General features: G+C 42.6%; 2 protein-coding genes across 2 annotated transcripts in view; one reads left to right on the top strand and one right to left on the bottom strand.

Annotated features, from left to right (window-relative positions):
• Positions 1-9,698, bottom strand: part of ANGPT2 (angiopoietin 2) — a 47,309-nt gene extending 37,611 nt beyond the window's left edge. Inside the window, exon 1 of the mRNA XM_083495649.1 lies at positions 8,856-9,698. Within this exon, the coding sequence (XP_083351775.1) occupies positions 8,856-9,146 (291 nt within the window). The 5' untranslated portion in view covers positions 9,147-9,698. The remainder of the gene's footprint in view (positions 1-8,855) is intronic.
• Positions 1-26,285, top strand: part of MCPH1 (microcephalin 1) — a 113,540-nt gene that overhangs the window by 62,733 nt on the left and 24,522 nt on the right. The window lies entirely within an intron of this gene.

Here is a 26,285-nt window from a genome sequence, read left to right as displayed (position 1 = left end):
CATCTTGATCTCCTTGACAGAAAGGTGGGATAGAAATAATAAATGGATAGTAATAACTTGCTAAGTTAGGCTTGCAAAGATATATAAGACTGAATCAGGTAAGTGCTGGAGATGCAAAGAGGTAGAGGGAATGTTCTTTCATATGTGGCGGACCTGTAAAAGGGGTAAAAGAGTATTGGGAAATAATCCATAATGAATTGAAAAAATGTTTAAAAGTACTTTCCAAAAAAAGAACCAGAATCCTTTCTGTTGGGGATAATTCAGAATGAAATTCCCAGGTGTCAGAAAAGGTTATTTGTGTATGCCACTACTGCAGCCCGTGTTTTGTTAGTCCAAAAATGGAAAATGAGCGAGGTCCCAACTAAGAAGAATGGCAACTTGAGCTGACGGAATATGTGCAGACTTAACATATAGAATAAGAGAATAAGAAGAACATACATTTAGAGAAGATTGGGAAATGTTTATTGAATATATGGGGGGGGGAATTGTTTACACTTGAAAACATTGGCAGCCTTAAGATAACTTCAACAGTGTAAATAAATTTTGATGGATGTAATAATGGAATACTGAATGGTTTAGTTTATGTAAAAGATGCAAGGATTTATGATATGCAAAATGAACCATGGAAAGAGAGGAAGGGAAGTCATTGATATTTTAAGGATGTTTAAATGAGTATTCTAAATTGTAAAACAGAAATTTTAAGAAAAAATATATATAAAAAAGATAGTAATAACTTGAAAACAGTACATAAATAGAAATAAATTTTGCTCCCTGAAGGAAGACTCCACCCACTAGAATAATTCCAAATCTCACCAAATTATTCGTACACCAATTCCTGCCTTCATCTATTTCTCCCACCTCTATGGTGGTACTTGAAACAGGTCACTTCTGCCTGCTGTATGAAATCTGTTATGCTATCTCTCATTCTTGTACACCAAACAATGGTTTGAAATAAAAACCATTGGAACTATTTTGTCTCATAGCTAATAAATTTTATGGTAGTGTGGAGCTTAACCAACAACGGATTGGCCTGTGGGGTCTCCTCACATCTCAAAGATCTCAAAATTATGTTAACACTAAAAATTATATTAACAGCTGTACTGTAACAGTGTAATAGCTGTATAGTATGGTATGTATTTTCTCCATTAGACTATTAAAGGATTTGAAAAGGTCAGTGATTTATTTACACCAGTTTTTTCAAAGCATCTAAAGTTTACCCGGTTAAGTGAGCCTATTCCACTCAGGAAGCAAACTGGCCAATGGACATTATACAAAGAGCTTAAAGTAAAAAAATATATAATATATATTCCAGGCTAAAACTGCTTTTTATAAAAAGGGCCTTCTGCTGTACACATCAGTTGTCTGGAATTTTTGTATGCAGCCGTTTTAACTAGAAGCTCTTGCACAACTTAACTAAAATACTTTTTGGAAAACAGAATGTTTTCCCACAAAGCTGGACAAGCCCAGTGGTCTATTTTGTGATCTAAAATAGGGTGTGTTGAACTTTGGTCCAGTCATTTTAGGTTTTGTCACAGGAGCTCCTTCGTGGAGCGCAATTGAGTGAGATGTTGCCATTGATCCATCTGTCTGAATGGCAGTTCCATCAATAATTGTAATAAATAAGCTCACCTTCCATGTGCAAAGTAACAGGGGAATGAAAAGTTTGCCGGAAGTTGTGCTTGTTCTCAGGTCTGTGCTATGGAACAGAACGGTCCAAAGTATGGCTGAACGCAGATGAACATGCCTGATAACTGAGTCAGAGCAGTTGTCTATCTAGCTCACTATGTCTGGTTTAACCAGCAGTGCCCTCTCCAAGGTCTTTCCCAGCCCTGTGATCTGAGATTCTTTACTGGGAAGTGCCAGTGATTAAATGTGAGACAGTGAAGCATCTACTCTACCACTGAACTGAAGTTCCTCCCCAATTGGCTGCCTGTTACTCTGAGCATGGGGAAATATTTCCAGATATTCCATGAAGCCAAGAATGAGTGTGCAGCCAGGGGCATCAGCTCCTGGGGGCTGCGTCCTTTTGGACTTGTCTATATTTCAGGAGTAGGGCCCCCTCATGCCCCAAAAGTACAGAGCCAACTGCGGCACAGCTCCAGTGGCCAGCTCCTTGGGTTGAAGCAGTCTCCTGCCAGTGATGGCACCAAGAGGAGGTGGAGGATGAGCCAGTGGGTGTTGAAGCTGCGTGGCCACCAGGTTTGGTTCTGTCCCTAGCTCCTCCCAGCATCCGGACACCATGTGTGTGAGATCACACACACCCCTCCTATTGCCCTTGCAAGCTGGTGCCTCTGGTAGCAGCCTTGCTTATTACTGCATTTTGATGTCACCTGACAGCAATACTGTGGTACCTCGGGTTAAGAACTTAATTCATTCTGGAGGTCCGTTCTTAACCTGAAACTGTTCTTAACCTGAGGTACCACTTTAGCTAATGGGGCCTCCCGCTGCTGCCACGCCACCGCCGCTCAATTTCTGCTCTCACCCTGAAGCAAAGTTCTTAACCTGAGGTACTATTTCTGGCCTAGCGGAGTCTGTAACCTGAAGTGTCTGTAACCTGAACCGTTTGTAACCCGAGGTACCACTGTAGTACAAGTGTGTGAGTGAATGAACGTCTTCTGGAGATCTGCAGGAGTCATGGGTCATGCTCCCTGATTTAAGAGTGGGCATTACCAGCCTGCCAGCTTTCTCAAGTGAGCTTGTTGCTGTCCATTTTCTCAACTGTTTAGCGAGCATCTCTAAACAGGAACAAGGCCTTTGGCATTCAGGAACACCAGGAGACGAGCCCATTAGAGATTCAGCATAGTGGTCCTGGTCTAGACTGCCAGGTAGCTGGGGAATGATGATTGCACATTTGTGTAGGACACTGCCATACCCTGTGCTTTGCATCCCAAATGCATGCTGTGTGGCTGCACACAGCGTCACCTGTAAAAGAACCAAGGAGATGGCCTGGGCTGTGTGGCAGTGTGCATTTGGTGACCTTGCATGCAGCTGTGTTGATGTCCCAGAAGTCATGCAGATGAACCAGCAGTCTCATTGCAGAACCAGAGCTTCATATGCAGTGGTCAAACAACTGCCTGTCCATCACAACCCAAGCCACCTTTCAGACAGGGGCAAGAGAAAGAGCACAGCAGATCCCATGGTCTCCTCTTTTCTCAACAATAATGAATATTGTCCTTATATTTTTCTTTTCTTAAACTCCCTTTATGCAGAAGGAACGCTAGTCAAGTACCTTTATTGGCATCACAATATAAAACGTTTCAGATCACTGGGATAATTAAAGGACAAGGTTGAAGCTATCAAGGGGTAGAGGGTCACACTATGGCCGTGTGCACTAGATATTCTGCTACGCTCGGTCTATTTCCCGAAGGGATGGTTCGTTGGGAACCCTTTCGGGTAAAATTGTGGCTAAAAAGGAAGCTACTAGAGCAGTGGTATCTTTGTCCCGATCTGCCAGGAGAAACCTCATTTGATTTCTCCTCGAGGTTGTGGGCCAGAGGTCCAACATTTTACTCAGCATCAGTTGGCGAGGTCTGCTACGTAAAGGACAATCTAAAAGAATGTGTTCCATTGAATCTGGTGCTTCTTGGTTGCAGGCACACAAATGGGCTTGATATGGAGTGTGTGAGAATCTGCCTTTAGTCACTGCAGAAGGGAAAGCATTTAATCTCGCGAGCATAAAGGCTCTTCGATGGGAAGGGAGTAGTAAATCCTTTAGGTATTTGGCACAGGTTCCGTAGGGTGTTGTAATACCTAAGGCCTCCAGAGAACAAGATCTCGGAGTGGAAGGAACTCTATTCGTGCTTAAAGGCACTTTGTCCTAGTTGCCAGGATGATTATAAACAAAAGCTGGCACAGGTCAATTGCATTTGCTACGGTGTTTGCATTTGCTATGGAGAGGGGGGGTGCATTTTAAAGCTTCCGGGAGGACCTGGCCTCTGAAATCTTACAGAAGACAGCAGTTTCTGCAAATAGCTGAATTCTCTATTCCCCGCTCACTGATCAGATTGTGAGCAGGGCTATGCCAGCTAGTCCCACCCCTGACATCAAGCATGCTGGCTTGTCCTGTCCCCTGCTGTCTGCGCATTTGGCATGAAAATCTGCATCAAGAAAGCTTGCAGATATATGTGAAGGCTTCCACACGATTGGGTTCCTGGTCCACTGAATGCAGAGATAGTTAAGGCAAGCCAGCATGTCTGGAGGTGGGGCTAGCTAAGCATGGCACTGTTCATGCGAAATGTGCTAAATACCTGACTATTGCCTGATGAGATGTAAGTGGTATTTAATGGATCCATTGCCAGCCCTCCTTCAGAAAGCCACTTTCATCACTCGGGGTAGGAGAGATACTTTGTGGAATATGAAACCAAGGTTGCGAATAGGCTAGGTTGCTCTCCCTGAGAGAGATCTCCCAAATGCTTCTCTCCTGTCAAAACTACATAGGAGAGCATTTCCAGCAGGGCAGCCCATACACAGCCTTCCTTTACCTTTGCATCGTCAGCAACCATTATGCCAGCCTCATCTTGTGCACTCCTTTGATTACAAGGCCCTGCACTAACTGACAAGCAGCTGCTGTGCCTTCCATGCCGATAAATAAACAGGTTCCCTAGCAACACCCACACCTCCCTTGAATACTACAAATACACCCCGGGGCTTTTAATTACATGCTCCCTATCAATGATGTTCAGCAGAGGATATAATAACGGGATGGAAAGCAATATTATTGTAATACACGTTAGGCTGTCAATATGCTGAGATGTTGGGGAGGAGGAAATGGCAAGAGCCTGGGTGAGGGGCAAAGATTCCTCTGTATAACAGACATGAGGGGGGGAAATGAGCCTACAGAAGTGAATGTGAATCTGCACAGCTAAGTGTCAGTTAGGGCAGACATGTCCAAAGTCCATTTCGGGGGCCTAATCCGGCCCATTGGTTGGTTCAATCTGGCCCCTGTGGCAGTTAATTTCCTGGGGTAAAATCCTAAAAAAACAACAACAACTTAACAACTTAAACCCTCAACAACTTCAATCCTAAAAAAGCTCAAAAACACTGGAGTTAACAACTTTAGTCAGCCCATTGGTCGGCCCTCACGGCCCTTCACTTCATCAAATCTGGCCCTCTTTGAAAAATGTTTGGACACCACTGGTGTAGGGTTTGGGGAAGTAGAGACATATTTGCCAGCATTTGGCCAGTTTGAGTGGATATATGTACTGTAAGCTTATGTACATGGAATAAAGTTTGTGTGAGAGAGTGTGCAAAGATTTCTTGAGCCATTATTTTGTGGGCATCTCCACAGTTGGTTTGCACGGTCCTTTCAGAACAGCTAGCGGAAAGTTAGTTTATTCTCCATCACAGATAACCTTTAACTATTTCATGCCTCTCTTGAGAGAGTAGCGCATCTCATTTGTCAACATTCCTAGCTGTAATAATGTAACTACACGACCATCAGATCTGTCAACCCCTTCGTCTGATATGTTAGGCTATTTCTGTGAAGCAGCTGTGAATCAAATTAATGGCTGTACCTGTTTGCAAACCACACCAGGGTAAAAGCCTCATTTTTCCATATCTTGAACCTACTGCAACTGTAATCTAACAATAGCAACAGTTGTTTCTTGGAAACAACATTATATTATCAAGTATTTTAGAAATTGATTACAAGGGAATGTAATAGATTGTTTAGCCTATAACGAACTCAAGCAGGCTTTGTTTTCCTCCTGCAATACTGGGAAGACTTAAATAAAAATGGAAAATTCCGGGGTTGTGGCAGACTTAAAAGGACTATTGTGGTGCAGAATCTTATATGCATTATAGGATTCTACTTCCTCTTAAATTGTGATTTGCTGGAACATACCGTATGAAATTAGCCTGTTCTTTTGGTACGCCAGATATTAGTTTTGCTCAGACGTCAGACAAATTGGTATTTTTAGAAAAGGGGTTTTAAAATATATTGGAAGATAAGGTGGTGTGCTAATAATAGTAATCTCATTTTAACTGCAAGCCCTTCCATGGTGGTTGTGGTTTTCTAGGAACGTCTGAAACACTGGCCTTGGTTTTCTGTTAGTTTCCGGAATGCACAGCAACTCTGACACCTTCCAGCTTCCTATTGTGATTGCGAGGCGTCCACAGTGATTTCCACTCTCTTCCATTCAGACAGTTTGGTGTCCATTCAGAAAGATAACATTTCCTTTTGATGACTGACTGAAGGTGGGAAATGTGATACTGTGTGAGGATGTAGAATGCATTTGAAACAAAGATTTTGTGCATAACTGGTGCTAGAAAGATTTTTATGCTGGCAGTGTTATTTCAAGCACCCTTCAAAAATAAGTGGTTCCTAGGGTTTAGAAAGGCTCACTAAAGGGAAAAGGGAAAATTAAATTTGTCAGATTTTTCCAGAACCAGTTGAAATGGTTACAAAGTGGCATTCAAGGTCATCCATGTGTTATGTACATTAATTTGCCTTAGCATAAATAAAAGAGTTTATAAATAATGAATTGGAATGATCCCTATGGATTTTTCTTCATGTTATTCTTATTTACTAGGTTTCATTAGAAAAACAATTTGGGACATAAGTTGCTTGAGGATAATGAGGGTAAGATAGCCTAAGTGCCATATGTTAAAGGAATGACAAGCCAAACACAAAACCAATGTCATCCAATAGAAAGTTAGGGTTTCGTTTAACCCAATGGACCTTACTTCTGCACAATTGCATTGTCAGTTGATAAAATGTAGAAATAGAATGTTTATTTGTTTTTCAAATGGATTGACTGACCTCCAAAAGTAAGTACCTGGTTTTAATGACGTTGCTAAATGTGCTTGTCATAAAGAAATTCCCAGAGATTTATAGGAAAAAGCAATAAATAAAATTGCTGACCTGAGAAATGTGTTGTGGCAGTCTTGCAATTGATCCTGACTCTCCTAGTTATTTTAGTTTTTTACTTAAAGTAAAAGGGTGGGGGTGTAGAAAGTAAACTTTTTTGTAATTCAGTGTTGTTATTTAAGTAAATATAAAAACAATGGACATAAACTTGGGTTCTGAAACCCATTTTCTATCCGTCTATCTACCTACCTTTCCTGTCTATATGAGTGGTGGCATGACATTTATGTTAAACATTTTGCAGCTTGAAGTTCAATCTTACCAATGCCTACTCAGAAGTAATGCTCATGATGTTCAATGTTCAATGGGATTTGCTCTAAAATAATCTGTATAAGATTGTAGCCCATCTATCGGGAAGTAATGTCTCATTTAACTCAATAGGACAGATATGCTTTTGAAAGGACATACCTAGGATCGTTCTGCTGGATACACAGCTATTTAAACAACCTTCCCCAAAGCATATTTTAGATTATTAAATGCAGTTTTAAATTCTCTCACATAACTGTTCAGTGTTACTTTATAATCTTATCTGCTTCTTATCATAGGAAGGTGTGGGACACATTAGTCTGCAATAACAGCTCATAATACATGTTTGATTAAAAGCTTCAAACAGGGCCTATATTGATTTTAATTTTTTGTGATTCTGCATTAGTGAGGTGTATTCTAAGTATTTGCAGCCTTATCTGTAATGAATATACTGAATATACTGAGATATTAAATGAGATCCTTTAAAGCTTCGGTCCTTAGCAAGGACCCTAGAGAATTAATCTAACTGAACTTAATGGGACTCACCTCTGAATCAGCAGGCTTAGGTTTTCAGCGCATGTATTTCATCCTCAGAAGACACGTCTTGTATCATGTGACTTTGCAAGGATATCAATGCAGCTAAGCAGCACTTTCTATTCAGTTTGTCTATGATGCCATCCTTTGCACACTTACTTTGAAGTAAACCCCAACTTCAGAGTAAACATGAATAGATTGAACTGTCACACAGTCTAGATAAACTGTTCGATAGTCTAGAAAGTGATTTTGTTAGCTTTTTTCATGTAGAATGCTTGTTCGCAAGTCCATTTAACCAATTATCACATATTAATCCATCATAGTCTAGTGGTGCAGGAATTACACAGAGACTTTTAGAACAAAACAATAGTTATCCGGATGCCACCCAAACTAACGTTATTTCACACACAAAACTGAATCCCTGTATCAAAGTCAGTAACTTAAGACATTCAAAATGATTAAAATAATATTCACAGATATATTCTGTACCAGTCCACAGAGCTGTTGTTCAAGAATACTGTTGCCAAAGTCCCATTCAAATCTTTGGGACTCAAGCATATCTCATTTTAAATCATACGTTCACACTGTAGGAAGCCACAATTAACTTTGATTCTTCACAGCCTCTACACAAGAATGATCCCCCCCCTTGCACATTATACGCTAGGCTATGGGTACACACAGTGTAAAACTGGGCTTCCTGCTATTTTTTCACGGTGTGAATCAGACCTTAATAATGCTAACTATTGCCTGCAGTGCTAAGCAAATTTAACTGGAAGTAAATTCCACGTATGAAACCTTCATATCTGACAGTTGCGTGCATGTGAGTTTGCACCCGCCACATGGCATTCTGAAAATATAATATGGATAGAAACAAAGAAGCTGTTTCTAGCTGTTCATAGCACACAGGTTTGAAAGCTTTTTTTTCCCCTCCCTGAAAAACATGGTGCAACATTTTAGAACAAATAAATCAGTTAGCCAGTTGCTCTAGTTCAGGAAACAAAATTCCTCACGCTGGATTTTTCACATGGCTGTAAATAGCATGCAGTCGTACTAAATGTTTTCGACAAAGTTATTTGTCAAGAGCAAGTGAATGAAATGTTCCGCAACTCAATGTACTCACTCGTCAAAAGAGAAAACAACAAATCAGCAAATTGCGCTGCTGCAAGAACCCACATGTAGGATAGAAATAATACAGGGGTTTTTTTTTTACCTTCATTAGCCATTGCGTGTTGTTTTCCAGGATGTTTTCAAGAAGTTGGAGCCTTTGTACGGAATCATCATAATCTAAAGGTGCATCCCTCTGCACTGCATTGGAAACGTAGGAGGTAGAGGAAGAAGAACGGCAATTTTCTGTTTCAGGCAAAAGGAAAGTGTAGCTGCACAAACCATGCTGGACTTGGTACTGCTTTTTGCCCAGGGTCTCTATGTTTTTCCTGAAGGAGTTGAATCCCAGAACGAGAGCGAGATTGCAGCTCAGTATAAAGCAAACATGCCGCCACATTTTCCCCTTTATAAATCAGAAGATCAAACGCTGTTAAAGAGCGAAGGTTATCTAGATAGCGTCTTCCAGCAGTCAGTGCCCCACTGACATGTGCGAATCTGGCAGGGGGGTGGGAGTTGAGTCCCAGTTTCTTGTTGAGTCCCAAGCTTGGTTAAAAAGTTGTCAGGCAGATCTGTCTCAGCTGCTGCTGGCTCTGTGGTCCATTTTCAGATGCTGCGTTTTTCTTTTTGAAAAGGATATAATCATCTGCTATTCCAAATTATGCAGTGTCCTTTCCTTCAGCTAGATTGAGAAGAGGACTTGAACATGTGCAGCTGGTAACATTCCTCTTTCTTGTATATCCGTTATCTTCCTGGTGAGGGTTGCGTAGTGAGGCAGCATGACTGTTTAGAGCATGCTGTTTTATGCATTTAGCGTCCTGCAGGAAGCCTCTCTGGGGGCAAAAATGATCAGCTAAAGGAGACTCATGAATTTCCTAAGCACCTCCCCTATCGAGGGTCTCCAGGATGTCTCATTCTCTCTGAAAATCTCTGTGTTGTGGGGTTGTTTTTTAAAAAAACTGAGACTGTATCTGTTACTTTTAATACTTTAAAATTTACAAACACAGTCACAGGCATTCCTTTGCTTCCTGCTGGGGAGATGTGAAAAGTCCCTTTTGAGCTTAATCTTAAAGTCAACATTGTATGGTTTGCTTAGCATTTTGTGCAAATGGAAATCTTATTTCCAAACAAAAGCAGACTTCGATACTGTTGGAAACACTTGAGTGAATATTTAGCCCAGAGTATTAAGAAACCTCGGATTATCTCTTAGGCAATACAGAATGCTGAAAATTGGTTTGGGACCATAGAAGCAAGACATTGAATATGTGTTGGCTCTGTAATAGGCTTTGTGATAATACACTCCCACCTCCCACTGCATTCTATTAATTTCTTTTTGGGCGAGTGCAAACCATAGTTTGCCGTGACATCCAAATCCAGCAAACTATGGTTTGCACAAGCTACAATCAGCACCCATGATTTCAAGTGTATTCCCAGTTTGGATGCAAACTGTAGTTTGGTCACACTGTAGTTTGTCACAATTTGGGATGCCTGGCACCCTGTGGTTTCTGTGAAACAAGAAATGAGTGTGCAGTAGGGAGTACATGAAACCCATGATCTTTTTGCTGCTTCCTTACCTAAATGACGATATGTTCCCCACACTTCCAACTTCAAACCAGAAGTTTGCTTAGGAAGCACATGTTATCTGTGCTTACATCTCATTTCAGTCCCAGAGTACCACGTTTTTCAGATACCTGTCAATGTATCCTCAAATGGCCCAGATATTCTGTATGCCACCTATGCTTCTTTCCATTCCCTCACTTGTACTAAAGCACAAGTGGCCACGTTGTATCCCATCTGACCCCCAATTTAATGCAACCCCTGACACCACATGAAGCTGCTTATTGTTCTTGTTCTGTCCCGTCCCCCCCCCCCACACACACTTCTTAAGTTTCCCTTCCCTCTTTCTGTGTAGTCTCAGGACAATTGGAAGGAGCACTATTGTGTTTGATAAAAATAAATTGATTGTATTTTTATGTTATTATTTATTTACATTTTTCCTGGCTGTATGGCTTGGGGAATAGGAATTTCTTTTTCTCCCAGCTGTCTGTTGAGAGCAAATAGGTAAGTTTCTCCCATTTATAAAAGTGTGTGTGTGTGTGTGTGTGTGTGTGTCATACTAAAATCCGAAAGGCATTACTTTCACTCACATACCAATATTAGTGTCATAAGTATAGGAAGCCGGCAGAACTTCTGCTGCCTTAAATTAAAATGGCATAAATTATCTGTTCAGAAGCAGGGCTACTGCCACCTAAGCCTGACCGGGGTGGGGTGGGGGAGTCTTTAAAAGGTTGGTGTGCACCACCCTTTTTTGCAAACTTAGACCTCTGGGTAACCTCTGAGTTACCAGGTCATGTGACTGAACTGAATGAAGTTAGGATCCAGCATATGCCCAGTCCCACTTCCACCCATCTTCCAGAGCACCCTCCCCCCCCCACCCCCACGAAGGGCTTACACCAGTATAAAATTCACCAGTCTCAGCTTAGGGGGCTCAGCCCTGGTTGAGCTGGGAGGGAGGTGCATCTCTCTGCCTGAGCCAGGGTGTGGGACTTATGGCAGCATAGCCTGACTGCGCCAGGTATTGGCAGCTGAACCAGACATCTGTTGGATCCCAACATCATTCCAGTGACTCTTTGGTTTACGTTGCTCCCTAAGTCTGCTGTTCCAGGGGAAACAACCATTATATACTTGCTTTAATGTAAGCCAATCAAATCCAGTCGGAGTTACTTTTGAGTAGACCTGCACAGGCCTGGGAATTCTTATCTGAGGTAGTCAGGGTGAATTAGCCAGTACTCGTTAGAAGTTTCCAGAGCAGTATCTTTGAGGGCAAGAGAATTTCGCACAAAATTATAATTGCAGTATATTTAAAGAAGCGCAAGAAATAAAAGAAAGAGCAGGCAAAGAGTGTAGAGGGCATCCAGTGATGTCTGTCTGCTTACACAACAGAAGTCCGCTTGAGCAATGGGATTTCCTGTTTCCCTTCATCTTTCCTCCCGCGCTCCCCCCCCCAAAAAAAAAACCCTGCTCTAGATGGTTCTCTGGAGCACATTTGTGAAAGAAAAAGCAATCATCCAAGGGCAAACTGCATGCTAAGTATCACATGCCGTTCGGACCTGAAGGTGGGACCATAGCTTCATGGAGAAGCAAAGGTGTTGCAGGTGCAAGATCAGGGGTCGGCAACCTAAGGCCCATGGGCCACAAGCAGCCCATGGGGTTGTTTAAGCGGCCCATGGACCCCCTGCCACCAGCTCGGGACCCCCCCCCCACCCGCTCGGTTGGCTCCCGTGCACTGCGCTAAACCTGTGCTGAGCAGAGCAGGGAACGCCTTCTGTTAGGGTTTCGTTTAACCCAATGGACCTTACTTCTGCACAATTGCATTGTCAGTTGATAAAATGTAGAAATAGAATGTTTATTTGTTTTTCAAGTGGATTGACTGACCTCCAAAAGTAAGTACCTGATTTTAATGACTTTGCTAAATGTGCCTGTCATAAAGAAATTCCCAGAGATTTATAGAAAAAAGCAATAAATAAAATTGCTGACCTGAGAAATGTGTTGTGGCAGTCTTGCAATTGATCCTGACTCTCCTAGTTATTTTAGTTTTTTACTTAAAGTAAAAGGGTGGGGGTGTAGAAAGTAAACTTTTTTGTAACTCAGTGTTGTTATTTAAGTAAATATAAAAACAATGGACATAAACCTGGGTTCTGAAACCCATTTTCTATCCGTCTATCTACCTACCTTTGCTGTCTATATGAATGGTGGCATGACATTTATGTTAAACATTTTGCAGCTTGAAGTTCAATCTTACCAATGCCTACTCAGAAGTAATGCTCATGATGTTCAATGTTCAATGGCCGGCTTCCCATTGGCTGCGGGAAGCTCCTGCAGCCAATGGGAAGCTGCGCACGCCTCCTCCGCACCAGAAGGAGTGCCGGAAATAGCGTTTGCACATGTGTTCGTGTGTGCGCACACACACACACACTGGCCCACCGCGGCGTCCGTGGGGCCACAAAAACTTTGCCGACCCCTGTGCAAGATCCCTGATTCATTCCCCAGAAATGCCATGGAAAAGAGGACCTCGCAGCCAACGATGGGAGAGAGGTGTGCCTGAGATCTGCTGCAAGTCGGATCAGGCAATACTGGACTGGACCTGACATAAGGCAGCTTTCTGAGGCAGATCCATAGGCATCTACATATTCCAACAAGCTGGCAAAACAGTGAGAAATGCCAAGGGAAGTTTGCAGTAACTTCCCATGTGTTCTTCTGTACTGGATGCAAGCTTGTCTAAACACGCCCTGTAAAAATTACCCCATCCTGTGGGAATCCTAAAATTATTATTCTCCCAATAAGAGGTCCTCTTGAGTAGGCGAGCATTCTTTATTGAGCATGGTCATGTTTTGCTTGGCCAAGTGTGTTGAAGTTTGTGGTGAAGAATATGTTTTGTGGATGTGTCAGCCCAATTACACGTTGGCTTCCTCCTCCTGGTGTCCACAGAATGCCCCCTTTCTCATCAGTGTCATTATTAGATCCCGGAGGGAGGGGGGAATGGCTGGAATCTCCCATAATGTCCAGGAATGTATCCTGCGATTTTTACCACAGGACGTCATTAGGGTAAGAACAGTGAGGCCCATGGGGAGTTTCTTGGCCATATTCTCCATGGTCATGGATGGATCCTTCCCTCAGCCATGTGGCTATTTTGGATTTTCTGAGTCACATATGACTTAAGCTCCCAAACTGGTATGCCATTGATAGACCCACATCGTGATCTTAATATAACATGGGAGTAATTCTGGTTTCTGTACATGACAGAGCAACTGCCTAACCGTCGTGCCCTCACCACCACCTCTGCAGTTTCACTCAACATCCAGCCTGGAGAATGCCTAAGCTTCCCTACTATTTTGTGGCATTTTAGTTGGTCCAAGTAAAGATAAATGGAACAATTTATTTAGCAAGTGCCCAAGATCTACTGGGGCATGTGTGGCCAACCTGTGGCATACCTACATAGGTAGCACATTTTGTGGCATGGATGGGCCAGAGCTGGAGAGCTTTGGGGCCAAAAGCACAATCAGACTTGCAATCCTGTCTATCTTCCTCTTGACACTTTGCTGCTTATTCTATATAGAGTAAACCCCATACATAGTGCTGTGCTTGATGAGTAGCACAGTTAAAATTTTAACTTGTGAAAGCAATGATTGGTAGAGGAAAGACCTACAAGTTCTGCCAATATACTAACTCTGCAAAAAGTTTTCTAAAATACCTGCAGCCAAATGTTCTTTAATATCCTTTCTCCACACAATTCAAAGGGTGTAGTAATGGTTTACTAATCAATCTTGTCTTCAACATTTCATTTAGCACTGACCACACCATCTTCCAGTATCATCTTGCCTCCTGACATCACTATATATGGAGGAAAATCCCCCTTACCGTCTTTGCAGAAACAACATTTGTCATTACCTTCATCTTATTGCCTTTTTACTCCTCCATGCTATTGTTCAGCTATTTTAACTTAATTTTATCTAACATTTGTTGCTATTATGAAGTTGGCACCAGTGCTGAATAAAAAATTTCGAAGTTCATCCAGGATTTTGTTCTGCAGCTCTTTTGCAATAGATCTGTGCTAGTCTTGGGAATTGTTTGACTCCAGTTCACACACACACACACACACACACTCATTCAAAAGCTACAGTACAGCTTTTTCCACTGCCATAATATCACAGAACGATCACTCCAGTCCTCAATCCCACATCACTGTCATGTTGGCTCGCCAAATACCAACTACCAATCTGGTTTATTAGACATTTTCTAATCAACTTTTCAAACATCTCCGCTCTGAACTCCTACCTTCAGTCTAATCTGTTTTTAAAAGATCTTATTTGTACACAGCATACTGAAATATGGGAAGCATTACTAACAATTTCTCTTTTGCTCATCCACATGTCTTTTCTAGACTTCATAGTTGTGAATACCATTCTCTTTCCATCAATCCCCCAAATCAAATGTCCAACAAAACTGAATATCTCATCCTCAATTTCTGATGCAATTGGTAATGTACCAGGTGCTAAATAAGGCTGTTATTTCTCATATATTGTTATACAGACATTACCTATAAAACTTTGCCCACTATTCCATTTTTCTTCTCTTTTTGGACATCCACAATATACTTCATACTGTAAATTCTTCTGTGGGTCTTTTTTGAACCAATTTGTTGTCCCTGAGAGTGTGCCTTTCTCATAACATCATTCCACATCTGGAATATTCAATCTGCCCCTTCCACAGTTCTTCTCTCTCCCAGTGATTCGGTCCACCCTTGCCTTCTTTTCTAACCAAATAAATAATGTTATCAAATTTTGCCATTCTAGTAGAGTCTTTTATTTGAATTGTTTGAATTGTACAGAACAGTATTTTCCGTTGGAGTGTGGAAGCATCGGGACGTCACTGTTAGTTGTCAGATTTTTGGTACACTGTTGTTGTGGTGCTCCTCTCCAGTCCTAGAGAGGTGCACATTTTTATACATGGTTCCTGCAGAACATTTAAAGAGAAACAGGATAGAATCTAGTCACTATTACCTTCTCCTTCTTTTAAAATGTACATTCTCTTTGCAGTGGGTAGAGGAGAAGCTGCCTCAGAGGTCTGTTACACAGAAAGGCAGGATATTTAAACATCTTAAAATAAGTAAAGTAAGAGAAATCAAAGCCTTTTCTTAGATTGTTTGCCTTTCAGGGATGGAACTACCGTGGTACCTCAGGTTACATACGCTTCAGGTTACGTACGCTTCAGGTTACAGACTCCACCCACCCAGAAATAGTACCTCGGGTTAAGAACTTTGCTTCAGGATGAGAACAGAAATTGTGCGGCGGCGATGCAGCAGCAGCAGGAGGCCCCATTAGCTAAAGTGGTGCTTCAGGTTAAGAACAGTTTCAGGTTAAGAACGGACCTCCGGAACGAATTAAGTACTTAACCCGAGGTACCACTGTATTAACATTAAGATGGGGGCAAGGGGTAGGAGCACCGCTGTTAGCTACTCTAAAGCCACAGATAAAAAGGTAAAGGACCCCTGACAGTTAAGTCCAGTTGCGAACGACTCTGGGATTGTGGCGCTTATCTCACTTTACTGGCTGAGGGAGCTGATGTTTGTCCACAGACAGTTTTTCTGGGTCATGTGGCCAGCATGACTAAGCCGCTTCTGGCAAACCAGAGCAGTGCACGGAAAGCAATGGAAGCTCACCCTGTCACTGGGATTCAAACCGCCAACCTTTCGATCAGCAAGCCCAAGGCTCAGTTGTTTAGACCACAGCTCCACCCACATCCCCGTGAAGCCACAGATATAGTGAAATAGAAATCAAGTAATTACACGATAAACCATTTTTGTTTTGTTTTCATATGTAGGTCCTTCCCAGCCCTCCGGTCATCTCTCCTCCTGGCTCATAGCCTATGATGAGCACCTAAACAAAGTCTTTTGAGTCTGAGTTCTTTAATTTGCTTCATATTTAATTGTGTGTGTGTGTGTGTGTGTGTGTGTGTGTGTGTGTGTGTGTGTTTCAGACATAATCTTTTCATCTTCATGTTCAGCATGTTCTTCAGATGGAACAGTCATTTTTTTTGTACTGTGATTTCCTGCTTGTTTTTGATTGATTAAACACTTTTAGACATAAAATAGCAAATACTGTCTCAGTATATTTAAAGCACAAATTAGATCTTTCCCATTTAAAAAAAAAAAAGTTAAAGGGTGTTCACTCAACATAACTCACCTTGTAAAAGGGATTAAAGATATAGTTTGCCAGATGTGCTTCAGGCATTTTCTTTCCTGGGAAACACTAATTTCCCCTTCCTTAGGCAGCCTTTTTTCCTCCCCTTTAAAAAAATCCACACAGTATATTACTTAGCTCTTTTAAAAGAGATGCCTGGATCCCACTGCTATTATCTTTTTACTTCCAGCTGCATAGCCTCTGTTTGACGGGCACTTCTGTGAGATCTTTGGTTCCAACACAGAAAGCATAAACATTTGGGAAGTAGTATAAAACTTGGCAGGCTGGGTTACATGCAGATCCTCAGCGTACCTCCTTGTAATCCGTCCCGTTGATTTTGAGTGAGCGTTCATTCCAGTAGAATTTAGGTTGCAATACCCTTCCCATTTATTTGTTTCTTTAAAACACTTCTATGCTGCTTTATATTCAGGAATTCCAAAGGGGTGTGATAAATCCTTTTCTAAATAAAAAAAATAAAACTTGGTACTAAGGTTAGTGGTCAGTAAGTGCCAGTTGTGAAGAAAGAGATTTAAAGTACAGTCGATGCTCTGGTTGCGAACGTGATCCATGCGGGATGCATTCATAATCTGCGCATGTGCTGGTTGCGCGATTCAGTGTTTCTGCACATGCGCAAAGCACGATTTAGTGCTTCTGCACATGCGCAACCGCCAAAACCCGGAAGTAACCCGTTCCAGTACTTCCGGGTTTGGGCGGTCCGTAACCTGAAAAAATGCAACCTGAAGTGACTGTAACCCGAGGTATGACTGATGGAGGATTGTTCCATTTGGAAGGTGCTGGCCTCTTCCAAGGTGGTTGTCAGATAGATCCTTGGTTGAAGACCCACCAAGGGGGCTTCATCTAAGAATCTCAGTGAACAGGCAGGTCTGTACGACAGGAGGCACCCTCTCAGGTAACCAGGTCCCAAGTTGTTTAAAGATTTATAAACTAGCAACCAACCTTTCAGCTTGACTTGGTATGAAATTGGCAGTCCGTGCAGTTCCTTTGTTGTAAGAAAAACTGCACCTTTTCCCTTATGGGGAATCCAAGAGCCCGTATAGAGTCCTTAAGTAGGTTCCCTATCGGAAGGAGAAAATAACAGAGGCCAACCAGAGAATATTGAGAAGCCAGGCAGCTAGTAAGCCTGATCTTTATTAACTGTTGCAACAGGGTGCTCACTGCCACACACAGGAGGCAGAAGGGACCCCAAACAATGGTGTGCAAACCCTTATATAGACTTCTGAAGTTGCCCACCCTGTAGCCAGAGGTCACCCCCAAAACATCATACATACATCACAGAAAGAAGCGGTCTACAACAGAAATTCTTTCTGCCAGGATACCTGATAATGGTCACTGATTTCATTACCGAGACAGCCCGGCCATTCTTTTGTGATGGTAAATACTTTAATTCCTGAATCCAGGTCACAGGCTCACCTTATTCACCCACACAAGTACACCCTTAAGACAGGTAAGCAAAAGACAATGGAGAGACTTTCCCATTTCCTTCCTTCTTGCAGAGAAATATTTGAGGTCACTAGGAGAGTCAAAATGAATTCAGGATTGTTCTCCTGTACTATTTTAGACACTTGGTTTATATACTTATGTATGTGTTTGCCTTGTAAATTTATGAACGTTTATTTTATATTTGGGACCTTGGAATTCTTTGTTGTTGTTTAGTTGCTTAGTCGTGTCCGACTCTTCGTGACCCCATGGACCAGAGCACGCCAGGCACTTCTGTCTTCCACTGCCTCCCGCAGTTTGGTCAAACTCATGCTGGTAGCTTTGAGAACACTGTCCAACCATCTCGTCCTCCGTCGTCCCCTTCTCCTTGTGCCCTCAATCTTTCCCAACATCAGGGTCTTTTCCAGAGAGTTTTGTCTTCTCATGAGGTGGCCAAAGTATTGGAGCCTCAGCTTCACGATCTGTCCTTCCAGTGAGCACTCAGGGCTGATTTCCTTAAGAATGGATAGGTTTGATCTTCTTGCAGTCCATGGGACTCTCAAGTGTCTCCTCCAGCACCATAATTCAAAAGCAACAATTCTTCAGCAATCAGCCTTCTTTATGGTCCAGCTCTCACTTCCATACATCACTACTGGGGAAACCATAGCTTTAACTATACGGACCTTTGTCGTCAAGGTGATGTCTCTGCTTTTTAAGATGCTGTCTATGTTTGTCATTGCTTTTCTCCCAAGAAGCAGGCGTCTTTTAATTTTGTGACTGCTGTCACCATCTGCAGTGATCATGGAGCCCAAGAAAGTAATATCTCTCACTGCCTCCATTTCTTCCCCTTCTATTTGCCAGGAGGTGATGGGACCAGTGGCCATGATCTTCGTTTTTTTGATGTTGAGCTTCAGACCATATTTTGTGCTCTCCTCATTCACCCTCATTAAAAGGTTCTTTGATTCCTCCTCACTTTCTGCCATCAAGGTTGTGTCATCTGACGCATATCTGAGGTTGTTGATATTTCTTCGCAATCTTAATTCCGGCTTGGGATTCATCCAGCCCAACCTTTCGCATGATGAATTCTGCATATAAGTTAAATAAGCAAGGAGGCAATATACAGCCTTGTCGTACTCCTTTCCCAATTTTGAACCAATCAGCTGTTCCATATTTATTACGGGAGTTACCTTCTCACAGTAAGTCGATCCACTCAGCAACCAAGCTGCTGTATTCTGCTCCAGCTGCAGATTTGAAACTGCCTTAATGGCAGCTCTGGGGCACGGGTGGCGCTGTGGGTTAAACCACAGAGCCTAGAACTTGCCAATCAGAAGGTCGGTGGTCATAGGCGCCGACTCCATGGGGCTTGAGGGGGCTCGAGCCCCCTCAAAAAAATTTTTGGGGGGGCTCAGCCCCCCCAATAATCTCGGGCGCCCTTCCAGCAGAGCGCCGCCGCCGTCCCCCGCCTCCTCCCCACCTGCTCCTTCGTCAGCCAGCCAGCCAGCCGCGCGCCCTAATGGCGGGGGCTCCTGCCTCGCTGCTTCGCAGCACCACCGCCACTGCCAAGGCACTGCCGGAAATCCCGCGAGAACAGGGGAATCCCGACTGGCCACACCTCCCAGCCAGCCAATCGGCTGGCTGGGGGGGCGTGGCTTGCCCTATTTAGGGCCGGAGCCACTTTATTTGCATATTCATGAGCTTATTAATTATTCATGAGCTTTCCCGGGCCCCCCCAATATTTTTTATAAGTCCGCGTCCCTGTCGGTGGTTCGAATCCCTGCGACGGGGTGAGCTCCTGTTGCTCGGTCCCTGCTCCTGCCAACCTAGCAGTTCGAAAGCATGTCAAATGCAAGTAGATAAATAGGTACCGCTCTGGTGGGAAGGTAAACAGCATTTCCGTGCGCTGCTCTGGTTCGCCAGAATCGGCTTAGTCATGCTGGCCACATGACCCGGAAGCTGTACGCCGGCTCCCTCGGCCAATAAAGCGAGATGAGCGCCGCAACCCCAGAGTCGACCACAACTGGACCTAATAGTCAGGGGTCCCTTTACTCTTTACCTTTAATGGCAGCTCCACATACAGAGCATTTCAATAATCTGGGCTTGAAGTTACCAGTGCTTGGGACACTGTGGCCAAGCTGTCACTGTTCAGGATGGCTGTAGTTGGTGTAGCAGCTGAAACACTTTTAGAAAAGCTTAAGTCAATTGACTGTGGATTAAAAAGAAATTGTGCTGTGTTTTCTCCACAACACCAAGCCATTTTTGTTGTCGATGTTGAATTATTCTTTTCCACTGGATGAGATGGCATTTTGCCCTTGCGCCAAGAGAGCCAAGTTCTCAAATATCCTTTGAGCTACTTGACAGAAACGTACAAAGATGCCCAAGAGAATGCACAAAGCAGCAGCAGAGTGCACACAAAGCCCCACTCTTCAAAAGAGAAGCAGTGCAAGAACTCAGGAGACATCTTGGTGAGATGGCATCTGTTGAAGGCGCTGCTTTTTTCACAGTGGTTAAAATAGTGCGCGCAGTTCCTAGCAGCCTTGTCATGTACTATAAACTGCATTAGCATTATTGCTATAGCAGGGATGCAGAATCCAGATGTTTGTGGACTTCAATTCCCATCAGCCCCAGCTGGCCAGCCAACATCTGGAAGGCCGCAGGTTCTCCCTTTCTGCCATGTTGCCCATGGTCTATCAGTCCTTGTTGAATTCTGTCTCTTTTTCCCATCTCACTCTGTTTTAGCTGTACAGTGGTACCTCGGGTTAAGCACTTAATTCGTTCTGGAGGTCCGTTCTTAACCTGAAACTGTTCTTAACCTGAGGTACCACTTTAGCTAATGGGGCCTCTTGATGTCGCCGCGCCGCCGGAGCATGATTTCTGTTCTCATCCTGAAGGAAAGTTCTTAACCTGAGGTACTATTTCTGGGTTAGCGGAGTCTGTAACCTGAAGCATATGTAACTTGAAGTGTATGTAACCCGAGGTACCACTGTATATCCCTTTGCACCTCATTTTCCTACAAGTGTGACAAGACCAAAGCAATTGCTTGTTTCTATTTCACATCAAAAACTGCAACTTTAACAAGATATGTCATCATACACAAATACTCTGAGGCAGTTAAATTGCTTTTCAGTATGTGGCACTGAAGACTATTGTATGGTTGAAACATGTTTGGGCAACTGAAAGTTTTGCTTATCAGTAGTAGGCTGTTGTTACTTTCTCTTCTAAGAGCATTCCTTGTAATTTATCACTTGGTACATAAGCTGTTTTATCTCATTATCTTTTATCTTATTTCAGGGCGACTGAAAATACAGTTTACCTGTGTAAATCTGTTAATGTTCTACTCCCTTCTATCTTTTAATAACCATTGAATTTTATCATTGTGTTTCTCAGCTGTTTCTTCTTTTTAAAAAAATAGTTATATAATTAATAAAATTTGCAGAATTTCTTGCATTTTGCTCTGGTGTTGGGTAGTCAAAAATTCTTATTATTCGTTTGATTCTAGTTTCACTTTTGCATGGCTTTACTAGGGTCTGTTTCCATCTACTCAAGAGAGTTAAAATGTTGTAATCCTGAGGTTTACTGCTCCGTTCTTTTAAAATACAGCATTTGTTCAGATGGGCTAAAGCAAATCTGTCTCATCTTTGAATGTCTCCAACATTATCTTGCTAAATAAGTCTCATGGAATTTACCTCCCAAAATACTTTCTTCACCTAAAAGGATTCCCTGATTCTGGATATTTCCAAGTGGTGCACCTGACCTTTAACCCCTGCTAGTTTCAGTCCTTCACCTCATAAGGAAATCTCAGAACAGTTAGTCAACTGCTGGAGAAACAGGAGGTTTGCCTTGTTGTAGACTTCCCCTGTTTTCTTTAATCTCCTGCACACCTCTGAATACTCCATATTAGTATTTATTTGTTTAAATATTCCTAGCAGTGCGGAATACAATGTACAAAATTACAATAAGATCAGTAAAAACATCAATAAATACTGGGCTGGAAAAATAATTCCTGTTCCAAATGCTGTTAATTAACTGGCGATGAATTAATGTTTATTGTCCGCATATATTTTAGCCATTTAGACTTAAGTGGCACAACTTTATGAATGTCTAGTAGGAAGTAAGGCACACTGTGTTACATGGGGCTTACTCCAAGGTAAATGTGTATGGGATTGCAAATTAAAACATAGGGAGAAAGAAGTTTTGTAGCATTAAGCTTCTTGCAGTTGTTTGGATGCAGGTTATTTGTATATTTTTTTTTAAAAAATGTATTGCTTATGTATCTATATGAAAATATTATAATACATTCCTGTTTTTAGATACGTTGGATGCCACTCGGTGTAACAAGTGACTTACAAGTCTCATAAAAATAAGATTCAGAATTGGACTAACCAACCTAAATATTTCTTGCAATATGTAAAATGGGTCAAAATACATGCAACCGAAAAAGAATGAAAATTCAAAGCAACACTTTTCATGCTTCCCCTAATCGTCCCAAATTTATTTCTGGTTTAAAACAAAACTTACCCAACCGAAAGGTTTTGGTCCTTAGTTTAGATTTAGAACAGATGGAGGAATGTACTTGAATGAGAAAACAAAGTGCTCTGTATTCAAAATAATTTTTAAGAATGTTAAATCTAAAAATCATTTGGCCAACATTATACAGAACAGGGGTGGGAAGCCTTTTTTAACCCAAGGGTCATGTTCCCTCACAGGAAACCTTCCAGGGGTCGCATGCCAGTGGTGGGCGTGGCCAGAGCAATGGGCGTGGCTCCTACCGTTGTATAAGACGCCACATTTCAGCCACACAAACTTCATAGGTTTAGATGCATGTGCTCAGACACCTCTCTTTTCAGTCAGGCAAGAGGCATTATTACAGTTCAATGACACATTCCAAGCTGGTTGGTGGGGTGTGGGGTAGCTTTGGAAAATAGGCATGGCAGATAGGTAGATGGATGATAGATAGATAGATAGATAGATAGATAGATAGATAGATAGAGATAGATAGATAGATAGATAGATAGATAGATAGATAGATAGATACGATTCTGTTAAAAGGGACGTGGGTGGCACTGTAGTCTAAACCACTGAGCCTCTTGGGCTTGCCGATCAGAAGGTCAGCGGTTTGAATCCCCACAACAGGTGAGCTCCCGTTGCTTTGTCCTAGCTCCTGCCAACCTAGCAGTTCAAAAGCACACCAGTTCAAGTAGATAAATAGGTACCGCTGCGGCGGGAAGGTAAATGGCATTACCATGTGCTCTGGTTTCCGTCACAGTGTACCGTTGCGCCAAAAGCGGTTTAGTCATGCTGGCCACGTGACCCAGAAAGCTGTCTGTGGACAAACGCCGGCTCCCTCGGCCTGAAAAGCTAGATGAGCGCCACATCTCATAGTCGCCTTTGACTGGACTTAACCTTTCTTGTAAATATAGAACTATTACGGGGTTTATTTTGTTAAGGTTAAGATCATTTTCAGTTGCTGTCGAAGCTGAGCATTATATTTTTGCATTTCAACCCAGTCTGGTAGTTTATGCATTAGGTGTGATCCAAGGTTTGCAAATACAGCAGTACCTCGGGTTACATACGCTTCAGGTTAAATAAGTTTCAGGTTACAGACTCCGCTAACCCAGAAATAGTGCTTCAGGTTAAGAACCTTCCTTCAGGATGAGAACAGAAATCGTGCTCCGGCGGCATGGCGGCAGCAGGAGGCCCCATTAGCTAAAGTGGTGCTCCAGGTTAAGAACAGTTTCAAGTTAAGAACGGGCCTCCGGAACGAATTAAGTACTTAACCCGAGGTACCACTGTATACAGAGGCTTCCCCAAGACTATCCATTGCCCATGAAACACTTTCCACTACTTTTCATAACACATAGCAGGGCCGGCGCTACCATGAAGCAGAACGAGGCAGCTGCCTCAGGAGGCAAATTCAGAGCGGTGGAAAGTGGCTAGAAAGGTGTACCATGTGGTCTTCCCTGCAGCCCCTAAGCTCTGCTTGCTGCCCTGGCATGACCAGTGCGCCAACAAGGCAGCCTGCCTTGGGTGGCATGCTTCTCCCACCCCACCAGGGTGTGGGCCTGATTCTGTAGGCGGGGTGGGGGAGCATCAGTAGCGCATCTTGCCTCAGGTGCCCAAAGCTCTCTGGCCAGCCCTGGCACATAATTTTACTTTTAAATAGGCCTCATTTCTACATTACGTGGTATATTTCTGTATTTAGGCCATTTAGGCTGCAGTGCTATCCTCACATTTTGGGAGCAAGGCTCGGGCTGATCTGAACCAAAATAAAATTGTTCTACAGCACTTTGCCTTCATGCATGCTACCTCTTAAACAGGTTTCAAGAGAGAGAAGACGTGCATTGTTTTGTACAGGCATGTTTAATGATGGATTTTAAAGTCCTTTCAAAGTATTTGCCTTTTTAAGTTGTTTTATTTCCAAACACCTCCATCTCCGCCGCTTAGGAAGCCTCCCATTTCAAGCTGGCATTCATGAATCAATCGGTATAAATACATGTTACCTCAACTCTGGAGTCACACGACTCATTAAAAACTGATGTCAGAGAAAATAAAAAGGAAGTGAGAAATTGGGTAAGAGGAATAAACAATGGTTTTAGAGCAAAGGACATTTGTGGCAACAGCAAAATAATTAGTTCCTGACATCTGTTTCCCTAACAGAAAAAGCAGTTGTATGTTAACCCCTTTATAAATGCAAGCAGTATGTTTGTAGAGAGTTCTGATATGGACGTACAAATAGTGAACAGAGTTCCTATAAACTAAACTTCTCATCACAACAAGTGAATACAGCCCCCGGCCCGATTCTTATCAGCTGAGCTCTGGTATTTTCTAGCCTGGCTCTAAAGTATAAGTACCAACAACATGTTCTGATGTACTAAACGTGCCGCGTTTGTATTGACCATTTCCTCCCTCTGTTTCCTTCATGTTGAATTTTAGATTGTAAGCACCTTGGGGCAGAGCCTGCTTTTTGTGTTTCCCCCAGGTAACTCTGTTAATACTCAGGAGCTTGTTTTATCCACTCTGGCTCACACCCTAATGCATAACAGTGTTCCTTCACAGTGCCTGAAATCCAAAAGACTGTCTGTAGTGCTCATATGTGCAATGGAGCTTTTCAGGGACCCCTTCCCAACACAGCCATTCACAAGGTTTCCCTGGGGTCGTATTCAATCAGCCACTGCTTGTAAGTTGTTTAAAACCTTTTCTTTAAAATCATCAATCTTTATTATGGTCCAGGCAAAATTTCTATGATCTCTGCTGTAGGTACCCAACTCCATACTTCTGTTAGAAGCTGGTGAATGCCCAATTTCAACTAAAGCATGGTGGGCTGCCCTGAAACATTGGCTCAGGATTTCAGTGTTTGATCTAGGGAAGGGTTTGTACCAACACCTGACCAATGAGGAATTTGTCAGCAAATGCAGAAAACCACGGCTAAAAAAGCCATCTCTATTGGTCTGTCACCCCACCCCCCAACTGTATTACCTGGGTTATGAAGGCGCCCTAAAGACGTTAAAGCAAAGATTATGGGATAATGCACACAGTGACTTGCGATCTTGATCACATGCAGTCTGTAGTCCGCTGGCAGTAGGAGTACAATATGGGCATGTCTTTAAGTTAACATCTTACATTAAAAACCTAACAGCCTTTTCTTTTTTAAAAAAAGTGTGTGTGTGTGTGTGTGTGTGTGTGTCTGTGTGTGTGTGTTAACCCACCTTGGGAACCTTGGGGTGAAGGGTAGGAAATAAAGAAACAATTCCACAGAATAAGGCCAAAACCAAAGTGGGATAACCAGAATGGGCATCCTCAAAACAAAATACAGTTAACCCATTTTAGTTTTCAGCATCCATTTATTTTCCCTTCTGCTTGCCCTGCTATATGAAGTTTCCACATTTTATCCTAATGTCCCAGGTTCAGTCCCTGGCTCTGGGTAGAGTAAACAAAAAGCTCCTCCCTAAATCCCCAGAGGGCTACTGCCAGTCAGTGTAGCCATATTGAATTGATCTAGGAAAGCCATGTGGTCTCATTTGGGATCAGGCAGATGCCTGCGTTCATTTAATGTTTGATATTTTACTAGGTTTTTATATATGCTGTAAGCCGCCCAGAGTGGCCGGGAAAACCCATCCAGATGAGCGGGGTATAAATAATAAAATTATCATCATCATCATCAGTGTGCTCTACGTGGGCTACCTTTGAAGGTGACCCAGAAACTACAACTAATCCAGAATGCAGCAGCTAGACTGGTGACTGGGAGTGGCTGCCAAGATCATATAACAATGGTCCTGAAAGACCTACATTGGTTCCCAGTACGTTTCCGAGCACAATTCAAAGTGTTGGTGCTGACCGTTAAAGCCCTAAATGGCCTCTGCCCAGTA

The sequence above is a fragment of the Podarcis liolepis genome, assembly GCF_965112155.1.
Source record: "Podarcis liolepis genome assembly, chromosome: 3".
In the NCBI taxonomy this organism is placed as follows: Eukaryota; Metazoa; Chordata; class Lepidosauria; order Squamata; family Lacertidae; genus Podarcis; species Podarcis liolepis.
This window is presented reverse-complemented; position numbering and strand designations above follow the sequence as displayed.